Source organism: Ctenopharyngodon idella, chromosome 15, assembly GCF_019924925.1.
Source record: "Ctenopharyngodon idella isolate HZGC_01 chromosome 15, HZGC01, whole genome shotgun sequence".
NCBI classification, from domain to species: Eukaryota; Metazoa; Chordata; class Actinopteri; order Cypriniformes; family Xenocyprididae; genus Ctenopharyngodon; species Ctenopharyngodon idella.
Genome location: NC_067234.1, coordinates 7,373,397 through 7,387,260, shown reverse-complemented (window position 1 = coordinate 7,387,260; position 13,864 = coordinate 7,373,397). Strand labels below are relative to the sequence as shown.

At 40.4% G+C, this 13,864-nt stretch overlaps 1 protein-coding gene across 4 annotated transcripts in view; it reads left to right on the top strand.

The window, feature by feature from the left end:
- rcbtb2 (regulator of chromosome condensation (RCC1) and BTB (POZ) domain containing protein 2) overlaps positions 1-13,864 on the top strand; it is a 53,015-nt gene that overhangs the window by 15,679 nt on the left and 23,472 nt on the right. For all 4 annotated transcript variants that reach the window (XR_007925255.1, XR_007925256.1, XM_051863908.1 and 1 more), the window contains exon 4: positions 3,071-3,237. Coding sequence is in view for 2 of the 4 variants with exons in the window: in XM_051863908.1 (XP_051719868.1) it covers positions 3,071-3,237 (167 nt within the window). In the remaining 2 variants the exon portion in view is untranslated. The remainder of the gene's footprint in view (positions 1-3,070; positions 3,238-13,864) is intronic.

Below are 13,864 nucleotides of genomic sequence, written 5' to 3'. Positions count from 1 at the left end.
AAAAAATAATAATTTTTATACATTTGCCTTCCATAACAACTACATAGCCTTAAGAACAGCTTGTTCTTAATAGCAACTAATAGCTTTAAAAAGGAGCGTTTTTCCAATAGCAACTATACCTTTAAGAACAGCGTGAGGTTTACTATGTGCTGCGCCACAGCAGAAAATCAGTTTGCACCATAAATCATTGTTTTCCTGTCTCTACTGCAAAGCTGTGTGAATCTGCTATGTATAGCGCTAAACACAGGTGATCCGACCAGCGTGTATGTTGCCATACAAACGAAACTTCCCCAACCAGCATGCGCACCGATCGAGCCGGTTGCCAATGACAACAGATAAGTAACGCACATTGCCAATACAATCGCAAAAGCTTGCACAAACATTTTTACTTATAATGACTGGAAGCCTAAGCAACACTGATAGCCTTAGCAACAGCAAGTTGTTAATACCTGATAGTTTTAAAACAATAAGCATTAAAAGGAACTTAGCTTAGCTTCTGAAAACATTCAGAGATGAAGGAGAGTGAAATAGCTGGCTGTGACGTGGATGCTTGATCTTCTCTTGATATACTTCTTCATGTGGGAGTGCAGATCCATCTGAACTTGTTCTTGAGTCAGTCATTAAAATAACTTCATCGAGTCAATGTCTAATTGCAGCGATGCGAGAAGCAATGCTAATGTTAACTCACTCACTTCCAAATCGGGCAGGCTTATGATCAGTGCGGCGAATTTGCGTGTTCAAGAGGTGAAATCCAAGTGGGGAACGAATCCCTCTCGCTAAATTCCCGATTGCACAATTCCTAGTGAGATGATGCTGTTTTGCCTGTCGAATTCGCCAATTAATTAGCTCCTGAGAAATGCAATCGCTGCTGATAATACTGAGGAGCTTATATATGAATGCCGTGATAGGCGTCATATTCCTATATGTAACCTGCCAGAACTGACGCTAATGCTGGATTTTTTTTTAGCACACCAAGGTGATCATGAACATGAAGTTGTTCAGCCATGACTTCCTGTTCCACAAGAGTATAAACATGAGGAAACACAAAGGCCAAATTTCCTTAATCATTCATCACAGTGAGTAAAACCAAAGAATATAGTTCTGATGTGCAGCAAAAGATTGTTGAGCTTCACATAGAAAGTGGCTGTAAGAAAATAGCTAAAGCATTGAAAATCCCCATTTCCACTATCAGGGCAATAATTAAGAAGTTCCAATCAACTAAAGATGTTACAAATGTGCCTGGAAGAGGACAAGTGGACAAGGGCTCTCCATGGATCACAGCTGGAGAATTGCAGAGATTAGTTGAGTCTTGAGTCTCAGAAAGCTTAAAAAAAATTAACAGCACCTACATCCCCACAAGTTGTTCGGGAGTGTTTCAAGAAAAATCCTCTGCTCTCATCCAGAAACAATCTCGAGCATATTCAGTTGTCAGACAAGACTGGAACTTCAAACGGGACTGGCTTCTATGGTCAGATGAAACTAAAAAAAGAGCTTTTTGGCAGTAAACCCACCAGATGGGTTTGGCGCACACATGGATAAAAAGTACACCATGACCACGGTTAAATATACTGCTGGATCTTTAATGCTGTGGGCCTGTTTGGTTTGCTGGAGGTCCTGGACATCTTGTTCAGATACATGGTATCATGGATTCTATCAAATACCAACAGATAAAAAATCGAAACCTGACCGCTTCTGCTAGAAATCCAGTAATGGGCCATGGTTGGATCTTCCATCAGGACAATGATCCAAAACAAACATCAAAACCAACACAAAAATGTGTCACTGAGCACAAAATGAAGCTTCTGCCATGGCCATCCCAGTCCCCTGACCTGAACCCTAAAGAAAATGAGTGGAGTGAACTGAAGAGAAGAAGCACCAAAATGGATCTGGAGAGATTCTGCATGAAGGAATGGTCTCAGATCTCTTGTCAGGTGTTCTCCAAACTCATCAGGCATTATTGGTAAATACTCAGAGCTGTTATCTTGGCAAAAGGAGGTTGCAAAAAGTATTGAATAAAAGGGTGCCAATAATTGTGGCCAACGTGTTTTGGAGAAAAACATTTATTTCATAATGTGATTTTTTTTTTTTTTTTTTTTTCCCCGACTTTCAATTCTTTTCCTTTAATGAAAGGTTAGATTTTTGTTAATTTTATGAATTAAAGATCAAAAGGATAAACAATGCAGATTTATTTTTACAGTCATCTTTGATCATATTTATCAAGGGTGCCAATAATTCTGACCACAACTGTAAATAATCATAACCATTTTACAGAAATAGCCTAGTGTCAAACAGTCTAAGACGGTCTCCAAAAACTAAATGTGAAGAAATAAAAAGACTGTATGATGAACTTGATGACAAACAGAAAATCTTCTAGAGCGTTTAACCCCTGAAACCATAAAAACTATAAACTAATTTCTGTAGAAATAGTACAGAAAAAAATATCAAAGTGCATTTAACAGGTAAAAGCTTAAAGTTTTGTACTAAAAATGTCTGTGAACAAGTAAATAAAACTTGCAAATGGATAGATTTAAAATACTCTGTGGCTGATTTTTGTCTGCTCAGTGCTCCGCACAATGGGCCTGTTTTTCCGTTCATTATAGGTCATGGAAATTCAGCTTTTTAGTCAGTGAAAGTCAGGGAAAAGTCAGGGAATTTGACATTTGGCTTAGAGGGAAGGCTTAGGGGAACCATTTAATCTTTATGCCATCTAATTTTGCTTTATTTGTTGTTGACTTAATGTAAGAAATATTCTACACGTCACAACGTGAAGTTTTGGAGAACAGAATGTTTTTATATCTGATCAAAATCAAATTTCCAATGAGGTAAAAGTTGAGTCACAACAGATGTTTTCAGATGGTCAGGAATAGGCCTGAGTCATTAATTAAATCATGTGCGTCAGCTGTTCAAGTTCAGTCATATTTACTTGCCAAAGCCAATATTTGCCTTTATGTATGGCCTTGTTTAGTAGATTCTAGATCTGCTTTTCCGGTAAGTGTCTCCTTGTTTCCTTGTGAAGGACTTGAGCCAGTGATTCATCCTCAGATCTGAATCTTGTCCTTTGTGTCTGTAGATGGAGAAGTTTATGCCTGGGGTCACAATGGCTACAGTCAGCTGGGTAATGGCACCACCAACCACGGCCTGACTCCTGCCCTGGTTTCTACCAACCTCATCAGCAAGAGGGTGACAGAGGTGGCCTGTGGCTCTCACCACACCATAGCCCTCACAACAGAGGGAGAGGTAAGAAAGAGATATGCTGCATGCTGGTTATGATTTATCAAACAAACATGAGGAAATAGATCTTAAGACAGATTAGAGTGGGACAAACAAACACATGTTGACCATTATCATGTTGATTATTATCATTATACTGAATATTCCTTTATACAACAATTTTAGTCCTTTAACTCTCTGGGGTCTGAGGGTTTTTGGGGCCCTGGAGAAGTTTTGACATGCCCTGACATTTGTGCTTTTTTTCAGTTGCTTATAAACATATTAATGGAAAAAGTGTCATTACACTGCATTCAGCACGAACTAGGCAACCATAATATGTGATCAACATGTATGTACATGTTTGTATTTTTTGAGAGAATAACGTTTATGCATGGTTATTGAAAAAACAAAAAAATTAAGTCACTGAAATAAGGCCACAAAACATACCTCACACCTGAGGAGACAATGACCTGCATAATGAGCTGTATAATGAGCCTTTCAGCCAGGTATGTGAGAGGGGACTACAAGAAAGAGCATGAGGACAAAGTAGTTTATTTTGTAGTTTATTTAGAATGTAGTTAATAATATAAATAAGAGTCAAAGGCACACTTTTCACACAGTCATACCTGGAAATAAATCCTGTTCAAAGATATAAGTGAACATCACTTACCTGGCATTTACAAGGTGTTTCTATGCACTGGAGAGAAAAAAAAAAAAAAACTTTCCTGCTTCCAGTCAATGATCTCACTATCATATTCATGCAGAATGTCCAATGTGGGCCAATATCTGGTCACTATGATTCTCAAATCTGTAAGATAAAATAAAAAACCCTCTGAGCATTCTGATAACAGGATCATAGCAACTATTGTGTTAACGTTAATATAATGTCCACTCTTAACAGAAAACATGATTTTTGTGATCTCATGCATGCTGCACATATTATTGCACATCATGTGAAGGAAATTTTGTATAGACTTATTATATTTTAAATTATATACTGTACTGGTCAAAAGACTGGGCACATTACTATTTTTAATGTTTTTGAAAGAAGTCTCATGCTCATCAAGCCTGAATTTATTTGATCAAAAATATTGTGCAATATTGTGAAATATTATTACAATTTAAAATATTGGTTTTCTATTTTAATATACTTTAAAATATAATTTACTTCTGTGATGCAAAGCTGAATTTTCATCATTCATTGTGAGCAAAAGCTTCATTGATGTGGCGTTAGGCTATTTCACAGTAAACACTTCATAATCTGTCCAAAACAGGTCAAAGAAATCTTGTCTGAACATTCATATGACAATCATGATCAGTTTGTTTAGCATCACTAAACAAGCATTTTATTTTATCTAATACTCCATGTGCATGGCAGTGTTCAAGCTCAGCTAAACTAATAAACCGGTTCACTGCTGCACCTGCAGAAATGTGCCTGCAGTATGCAATCACATTGGCCCTCATTTATCAAATGATTGTACGCCAGAAAACTGTGCGTACGCTCGTTTCCTCGCAAAATTTGGCATTTATCAATATGAGCTTGAGCGGTGGCTACGATCAAATCTCACGTCAGGTCTCAGCTCGTGTACGTACATTTTTAAGTCAGCGGGAACTTGTGCGCAGCATAGTAAATCTGGTGGAGAACTGTTATAAGAACATTTAGATTATTTTCCTGACCGACAATCACTCACTAACCGATCAATAACCAATAAACGACACAATTAAAATGTCAAATTAAAATTAGAATAGATGCGTGTCTTCTTTCCAGGGATTTCGCTTTGAATGCGCAAATGGCAACATCAGCAGAACGTTAGGATTCATACATCATGCACCTGCTACGCAGAGAAAAACAGAATAATATAGCCTACAAGGAATAAAAAAAAATAGGACTGCATGAAATATATTTCACTGAAATAATTAACAGATTAACAAAACAAAAGAGAAAAACTGTGCATCAAGTAGGGCAAGTACAGCCTATGCTACAGCATTGCTATTTATTTTATTTAATTTTATCGCATTGTATTTATTTTATTTTATTAAATCCAATTGATTGCGCGGGTGCCTCACTCACACACACAGATGCAACATATCAGTTTCTAGCATTGCTAACTTTACATTTTAGCCATTTATCAGCAAACTAAATGCAGAGAAAGGTAACACTGCTCAGTTTAAATGGTCCGCTATCCATCTGTACCAGTCAGCACGCGCAACGCCCAACCAAACACATTTTTGTGCATGTGAAGGATGTTTTATGTGGATATTGAAACAAGAGTGAAATAGAAAAGCAACAGTAGTTGAGCAAGCAATAAATGTTACATCGCGACTATGGAAACATTTGGATTCTTCCCAAATGAGAGAGGTAGGCTATGTCAGCCCAGTTCAGTTTGGCTTTAAATAAATGCATTTCTGCTTTATAATGAATGCCACTATAGCCTAATTTGTGTTTCAATTTATAATATATAGCTACTTATTTTTCATTCTTGTTCTGAATAAAATAAATGTAAAGGATTTTCTGTGGAGTGAGGTACTAAAATAACCAAGTTTATATATATTAATAATGGTTGTAAGTATTTAGTTTTTGTTTTAGGCCTACCGGTATTTTTATTTAAATTAATTTTATTGTTTGCAATTAAGAGGTTGAGGGGTGTTTTTAGAGTAAGATAAATTTCTTTTTCATGCAATTACTTCCTCTTCATGGCCAGGTTACGTTTCTCTGTGTTGTAAACTATAGGGTGAGGCTTCTAAAATTTGGGGCGTGACATTTAAATGACAGCAGTTTTCAGCCACCACATTTATCAACACCCGTTCATTCGTGCGACGGAATTGGCTGCATACGAAAGTTTAATGAATCACACGTGAGCGTTGTCGTAAGCTGATTTTTTCGTTCGGATGTACGCTGGTTTCTGCGTTCGTTTGATAAATGAGGGCCATTGTCTTTACCAGAAACGTCTGTGCCACAGTCAGTGATAATGGAGATGTTATTAGCTGTATGGGCATCTGTCAGTGTATGTTCTTTTAGCTCATCTGCAATGCGTCCTACAAACTCAGCACATGCTGTGTCGTTGTCATACGTTTTGCTCACATCAAGTCCGTTTTCTTCATAAGTAACACCTGAGAGGTAAATTTTGTGAACGGTAGCTCCTCACATGCAATCATATAGGCTGTGTTAAACTTAATTTTTAGATCCTTCCATTCTTTTTCGTCACACAGTTCGCATGCGTGAGAAACTGCTAACGCTGTTGTCTGTGGAGCACTCGTCTCGATAACGTGATCACGAGCATTTTTATGCTTGTGACTGTCGCCGTATTTTCTCACGGTCTCTTTTCTGAAATGGTTAGTTCCTTTAATGAAATCCGTTTTTCCTGCTATTTCTTTGCCCGCTCTGGTACAAAAGTCACAAAACATTTTCTGTGTCTCGCGATCATACCTCAGCCATGAAAACTCTCCAATCCAAGAAGTTTTGAAATGTCTTTCGGCACAGTGCTCATTGACTGACACGGAAAGATAATCCCGTGTCTCTGTTGTTCTCTCTCACAGGCGTGGTGGCAAAGCTGCTGGAGCCTGCTTTTTTACTAGCAGGTGTGTCATCAGCGTTGGTGCTTGATGAGAATTGTTTGAAAAATATATTTTTCGTTTTGGCGCGGAAAGGTGATTCTCGCTTTACTCGTTCATATTTTGGCCCTCCAACTCATTGAAACGTTCACACGCAGCATCTCATTTTATTACTTCAACACAAGTGATGTCATAGGCTACTGGTCACAGAACACGCACATAACATGAAAATTTTATAATCATAATGTGTAAATTTGATTGGTCGCCAGTGGCGACCTCAGCAATAATATCACTCACAAATGCGCCCATTTTAGGCGCAGTCTGGAGCCCTGGCATGGATCGCCTCAGAATTTGCCTTTGAATAGTGCTCGCCGTCCGTGGGCATGGCTGCATTAGCGGGTAATGAGGTGACTTGTGAATGACTGACATCTCTTTCTTGTCAAACAGAATACATAAACAGTGAATATTTTGTTTTCGGTTTGACTTACATTTGATTTTTGACTTATTAAAAACCTGACATTTCAACATTCTAATTGGAAGCAGTATTTAATTGCAAAAAGAAGATCACAGAGAAAATATGGAATGCAAACCAAAACATTACAGCTCAACTGTGGCACGTTAGGACAAGACTGTACAATCAGTGAACAAAACAAAGGACTATGGCTACATTCACACTGCCAGTCCAAATCCTATTATTTGTGTGTCCGTTTGGAATCTGATCTAAAATTATCGACTGTCTACATTGTGTATCGCAACTGTTCAGATCTGATTTGTGTGTCCGTGTCGTTTATTCGTTTTCCAGAATATCTGCTTGGTTTCTAAGGCAGTGACATTGTGTTAGTAGGCATCCAACAACAACAACCGCAACATGTTTTCTTATTTACAACATGACAATGTGTAGCTGCCGTGATGGACTACTATGTCTTCTGAGGAAGCGGCAGAAACATAGGAGGCTGGTATGAGCGGCTTTTTTCTGTGTTGTCGTATCCACCGGTTTCGAAACATATCTCCGTTATATTGTCATTTTCTGCTCATCCGGCACTTTGCAACAACACCTTATTTCTGCAGCGACTTTCAGTGTGTTTCCTTTAACAACGTCTGACGTTTACATTTTATGTGGCGTGAAAAATTCACATAAACCATGCAAAATCCTATCAAAGCGGTCAGACCAAAACAGATTTCCAGAAGTGCAATTTATATTTTTAGATTTCAAACCACATATGAATGTAACTTGAAACTGATTTGTAAAAATCACATTTTGTGAATTTTTTTTTTTTTTTTGCTGTTCTCACTTAATAAATCTGATCGGATTTCAATTTAGATATGCACAAAAATCGGATTTGGCCTGACAGTCTGAACGAGGCTTATGCATACACAAAGTAATGAACTAAAGTAGAAACAGGAGATTAACTAATCAGTAACTATAGAAACAAATGAGAACTACTACAAATACAGGAAACAGGAATCTAGAACTCAGATATAACAGCAACAGAAAATCTTCAACGTAAGAGTCTCTAAATAGAAGTAACCATAACTAGGCGGACATATGTTTGGAAAATTAACTTTTTTTATTTTCTTACTAAAACATACTAAACATAATTAAATTAGCTTATTTTGTAAAATGGTTTTCTCTTAAATTTTCTACTGGCCCCCAGTACTTTGGTGTTTCACTGTTTGGGCTGGAGTGAACAGACATTAACAATGCAAAACCGCTGTTCTGTTAAGGCCAATTCACACTGCACCATCAGACGGTGTCAGACACTTTGTTGGGATTTGTCGAATCAGTGATCATCTGTCAGAGACTCAGAGCTTGTTTTCATCGTTTGAACATGTTAAATCGGCTCTTGTCAGGTCATGAAATGTCTGAGAAGTGACATACTGTAATCTTGTGATTGTCCATGTTGGTCGGTGTCTGTCGGTGCAGTGTGAATTGGCCTTTAATTTTTTTTTTACTTACTACTTCTGTTTTTTCATGTAATGTGAAAAATGGAAAAACAAAATTTCAAAAATTTAAGTTAATAAAAAAAGATAATTTGCTTGAGTATTCAACTTTGGAAATAGTCAACTCTCAGATTAAATACTTTATTCATATATGAAAATTAAAGCAAATGGGTGATTAAACCTGTTTGCACTTGAAAAACATGATTCCAAAATAATTTGTGTTCGTGCATTTCCAAAGAAACATTTTCCCATGGAGATAGAGGTATGGAAAAATTCCCAACAATTTACTGTTCTTGAAAATTACTAGCTCGAACAAGACAGTAAGGATGTTTTCATGGTACTGACGGAGCAGCTGTGCATCTTCACACAGTTGGCTGAACTTCAAAACTGAGTGTCCCTGTAAGAAGCCATACTTGGGAGTGCTGAATGCATTTCTGAAGGAGTGGCTGTCGTCTAACGCAGAGATGGGATAAAACTGCAGGAGACAAAATAACATACACTGTTTACAAATGTGCCTTTTACACAAAGATAACAATAAAAGCATGTAGTCATTAAAAACAGCATGCCATCCATAACTGCCTCTGTCACCATAAGTCATGCACTGCAAAAAATGCTTTTCTTACTTAGTTTTTGTCTTGTTTCTAGTCCAAATATCTAAAAATTCTTAAATCAAGAAGCATTTTCTAGACAAGTAAAAATTATTGTCTTGTTTTCAGAAAAAGTAAGTCAAAACTGAGTAAGTTTAAAAAAAAAAAAAAAAAAAAAAAAAAAAAAGCAATATAATCTTATTTCAAACCGAAAACAAGATTATTTAGCTTGTTTTCAGTTTGAAATAAGATTATTTCACAAACACACACATATATATATATATATATATATATATATTTTTTTTTTTTTATTAGTGGTGGGCATAGATTAATTTTTTTAATCTAGATTAATCTCACTGTAATCTTGGAATTAATCTAGATTAAAATGGCTCATTTGAATTCCGCCAAAGGCATTCAGAATATGTGTGCTACCCAAATAATGACTAAAAGTAAGTCTTTGAGAACGGGTTTCTCAAGCCAGGTGGCGCATTAGACCAGGGGCTCATCTCCTGTTTCCAAAATGCATCACAAACTGCTTGAGAAAGCTGTTCTACTATGATAATTGGTGATGAAAATAAATTATGTTCAATAAGATGTACTTGTGTTTACTAACTGTTTATTTGGTTAAACATGAATTGTAGGCCTACATAAGAGGTTGTGATGAACTGTTTACAATCAGTAGCTTTTTTTTAGTTGGCCGGACTGTGTTTGAAATGTCCGACCACTTTACGGCACTTGGCCAGTGCACTATCAAAACCACCTTCCCGAAGTGACATTATAATAGCTCTATGTACAACATGCGCAACACAGGGCAAATGCTCGAATGGCAGTATCCTCCCTGCTGCCACCATATTAGGAGCGCTGTCTGTTCCAATAGTGCTGATTTTGTCAGCTATCCCCCACTGATTAACGACGTTGAGAAACTGCCTGGCACATGCTTCTGCAAAGTGACGCTCCTCTGTTTTCATCACACCTAACGGACAGACAAAGTAGATCAGAATAAGTTCACTACTAGTAGTAAACAACTAGCAATCACCAAGAAGCAAACATAATGTGGTGGTAATTCGTGGTGTCGTGGTAATTAATAGGCTAAGTAATTAAATTAAATTATGTAATTTAAAATTACATAACGTAGCCTACCTAAAACGAAGGAGTGACGTTCCCAGCTGGCATCGATAAAGTGTACAGTAACGCCGAGGTAGTTATCGTTGTTGACAGATGTCCAGTGGTCCCCAGTCAGTGCTACACACCTCGCCTCTACCATCTTCTCATCTTTTGCAGCTTTCTCTGTGGCGTGCTGGTCATGTATTCTCCTCATGATAGTTCGCCTCGCAGGTAGTTTACAAGATGGGTCACCTGTGGCCGCCTGGAGAACAAGCTCGAGCCCATCATCTTCAACCACGCTGATGGGCCGGCAGCTGGTGGCAATTCACTGAGCGAGGAGATTAGTTAGCTTGGCTGATAGAGCTGTGCTGACGGGCTTGCCTTGGTTGCACTGAAACATAGTAGTTTGACGACGACTCTTCCCCTGCGCTACATCAGTGCTTGGCCCGGCATCTTCCGCATTAGCTAAGGGATGCTTTGCGTTTAGGTGTTATTTGAGACTGGAAGAACTCTTACAGTAAACTAATTCCGCATTGCACAACGTGCAAACAACCTTAGTCTTGTCGAGGTTTCCATTGGGAAGCTTCTTAAAAATAAATTTTCCCTGAAGCAAACCCGGCGGCTTCATAGCTGCATCCATGTTAGCACGTCACGTTTAATGTGGCAATTTCATACACAAGGCATACACACAGGTTCGAAGACTCGTTCTCGCCCCCTACAGTGCAATTCGGCTAGGTATACATCCGCGCTAAACTATCAAGGTGAAAGTCATCATAGCTTGCGTAGTATAGACCCAGCTCCCAACCCAACTTTGAGAAAAGATTAACGGCAATATTTTTTTTAACGCCCGATAAGAGTCTCACGTTAACGCAGCACGTTAACGCCGATAACGGCGCACCACTAATATATATAAATATATATATATATATATATATTTATATATTTGTAGCAAGTCTAAAGAATGTTTTATGTTCTGTTCGGATAAATCTAAGTGCATGTGTTCTTTCCTGTGTTATGGTTCAGCTTGTGTGGGGCTTTAAGGGGTGGGAGGTTCTCCTGAAAGAATAGCCTGCGTGGTGTTGTGTGAGCGGGGTTCTAGGGAAAAGGTTCCAGAAGTTTGTTCGCTGTCTGTGTGGCAGGAGCATCGGCCAAACAGGTGCTCATCTTAATAAAAGAAGACTAAGCTGTTAAATGAGTCTCATCATTTCCTCCATTCGTTACACTGGTGTCAGAAGTGAACTGATTTAATCCAGTTAGTCTACGGAACTGCGTCGTTATTGTTTCTGCAACAAAATGCGGAAACAGACTCAAGCAAAGATTAAGTCCGAGCCAGAAGCAAGCCGGATGTTTCGTGAGGCTCTGGGCGCTTCGGCGTGGGCTGCCGATCAAATTAAAACAGAGGAAGACTTCCTTGAATCGCACAAGGCGCGTGTGAAGGAGGCCACTAGGAGGATGGCTGCAGACGCCGGGCTTTCGTTGCCGGAGCCGAGTGGCGCCGAGGACCGCCGAACTTTTACGAAGACAACAAACAGACATGGCGGCGCGCTGTCTTCGGATGTAAACAGACATGGCGGCGCCCACGCAACCGCGCTGTCCTCGGATGTACACAGACATGGTGGCGCCCACGGAACTGCGCTGTCTTCGGATGTAAACAAACATGGCGGCGCCCAAGGAACCTGCGCTGTTTGCCGACGTAAATACACATAGCGGAGGTCTCAGAGCTGCGTTGCTTTCAGACGTGAATGAATATGGCGGCGCCCGCGCTGCCACGCCTACGGTGACAGTTAAAACCCCCAAATTCTCAGGTAAAGCTGACTGGGAAGCTTTTCATGCACAGTTTGAACTGTTGGCTCATGCTGGAAACTGGTCAGAGGACCGCAAAGCTCTTGAATTGGCTATGTGTCTTACAGATGATGCTCTGAACTGCTTATTACTGCTTAATCCTGATGAGAGACATGATTATAATGCGCTTGTCGGAGCACTGAGACGGCGTTTTGGACAATTTGAGCAGCCAGGGCTCCTGCGTTCTGAACTGAGTAATAGACGCAGACAACCAGGAGAGCAATTGAGAGTTCTGGCTAATGATATTGAAAGTTTGACCAGGCGAGCATATGCTCACATGCCACCATCGGTTCAAGGTGAGCTTGCGAGAGACCAATTCATTCAGGCCCATACCCCTGTGGAGCTCCGCAGACAGACACAACTGGCCCACCCTCGAACCCTGCAGGATGCCTTGGAGATGGCGTTGGAGAGAGAGATTATTTGGGGAACTTGCATTCCGGATGAGAGACAGCAGAATACTGTGTCGGTGAGGTCTACTGACGTGGGGGAAGGGCTAAGCGAAAGACCAGCCTGGGTTTCCGAAATAACTGAATTGATTCGAGCTGTGACACTGCAACCTGATCAACGGCCCCGCACACGACCAAGGGTTTGCTGGGGTTGTGGGCAGACTGGACATTTAGTTCGTCAGTGTCCGAAGCTAGCTCATAACCAGGGAAACGGGATGGGGTCCGCATGATCGGGGCCGTGCGGACCCCCAACACTCAACCCCAATATGAGTCATCACCAGCTGGAGTCTCAAGAGATGGGCAAGGGGAATGCGATCAAAGACTGTTGGGGGAGGGGGAATATGGGCCAAAAGAGTCTGTGGTTGTGGTGGGACGAACATGTGTTAGTGATTTTTGTCATGTGCCAATTTTGGTGGAGGGGATTCCATGTTTAGCATTGGTGGATACGGGATCAACTGTCACTGTTATAAGACCAGAGGTAGTTCCAACCAATGCCAGTCTGGAACCCACCACGGTTCGACTACGCACAGTGACGGGTGAACTGGCGCCAATGAAGGGTAAAGGCGTGGTTGCACTGACTGTAGGGGGAAAGACATTATGTCATTCAGTGTGGGTGGCTGCAGTCCAAGACCCTTGTATTCTTGGTCTGGATTTTCTCAGAAGTGCAGGTTGCCAGTTAGACCTGAGAGAGGGCGTGCTCCGTTTTGAAGGGGGTCCTGAGGTTGTCATGTCCACTGGAAGTAACATTGATATGTCTTTTACAGGCTTGCTGGATGCAGCAGCTCCTCCTGAGGACTCTAGTTTGGAACAACACACACTGCTCTTGCGAACCCACCCCAGTGCTGAAGCCAGTCCACCACAAATAGATGTGTCCCCCACTCCCTTACCCCACACCCCAGCTGACATCCCTGGTGTGGCCTCACAGTCCCCTTTAAAGTCACCCTCGAGCCTCTCCATCAGGTATGGGCATGAGAACAGCGTTCCATTTCTGCCTCTCGAGGAGGGGGAGGGGTTGGTTGCTCTAAGGGAGCTGTGGCTGAAAAATTGTGAGGGCTTGGATGAGAGTCAGCAGGGACAGTTTTGGGATTTGTTGGTTAATTTCCAACATTGTTTCGCATTTGGGGAGGGGGATGTGGGGCGAACACACCTGGCACAACACGAAATTGAGACTGGGGACGCCAT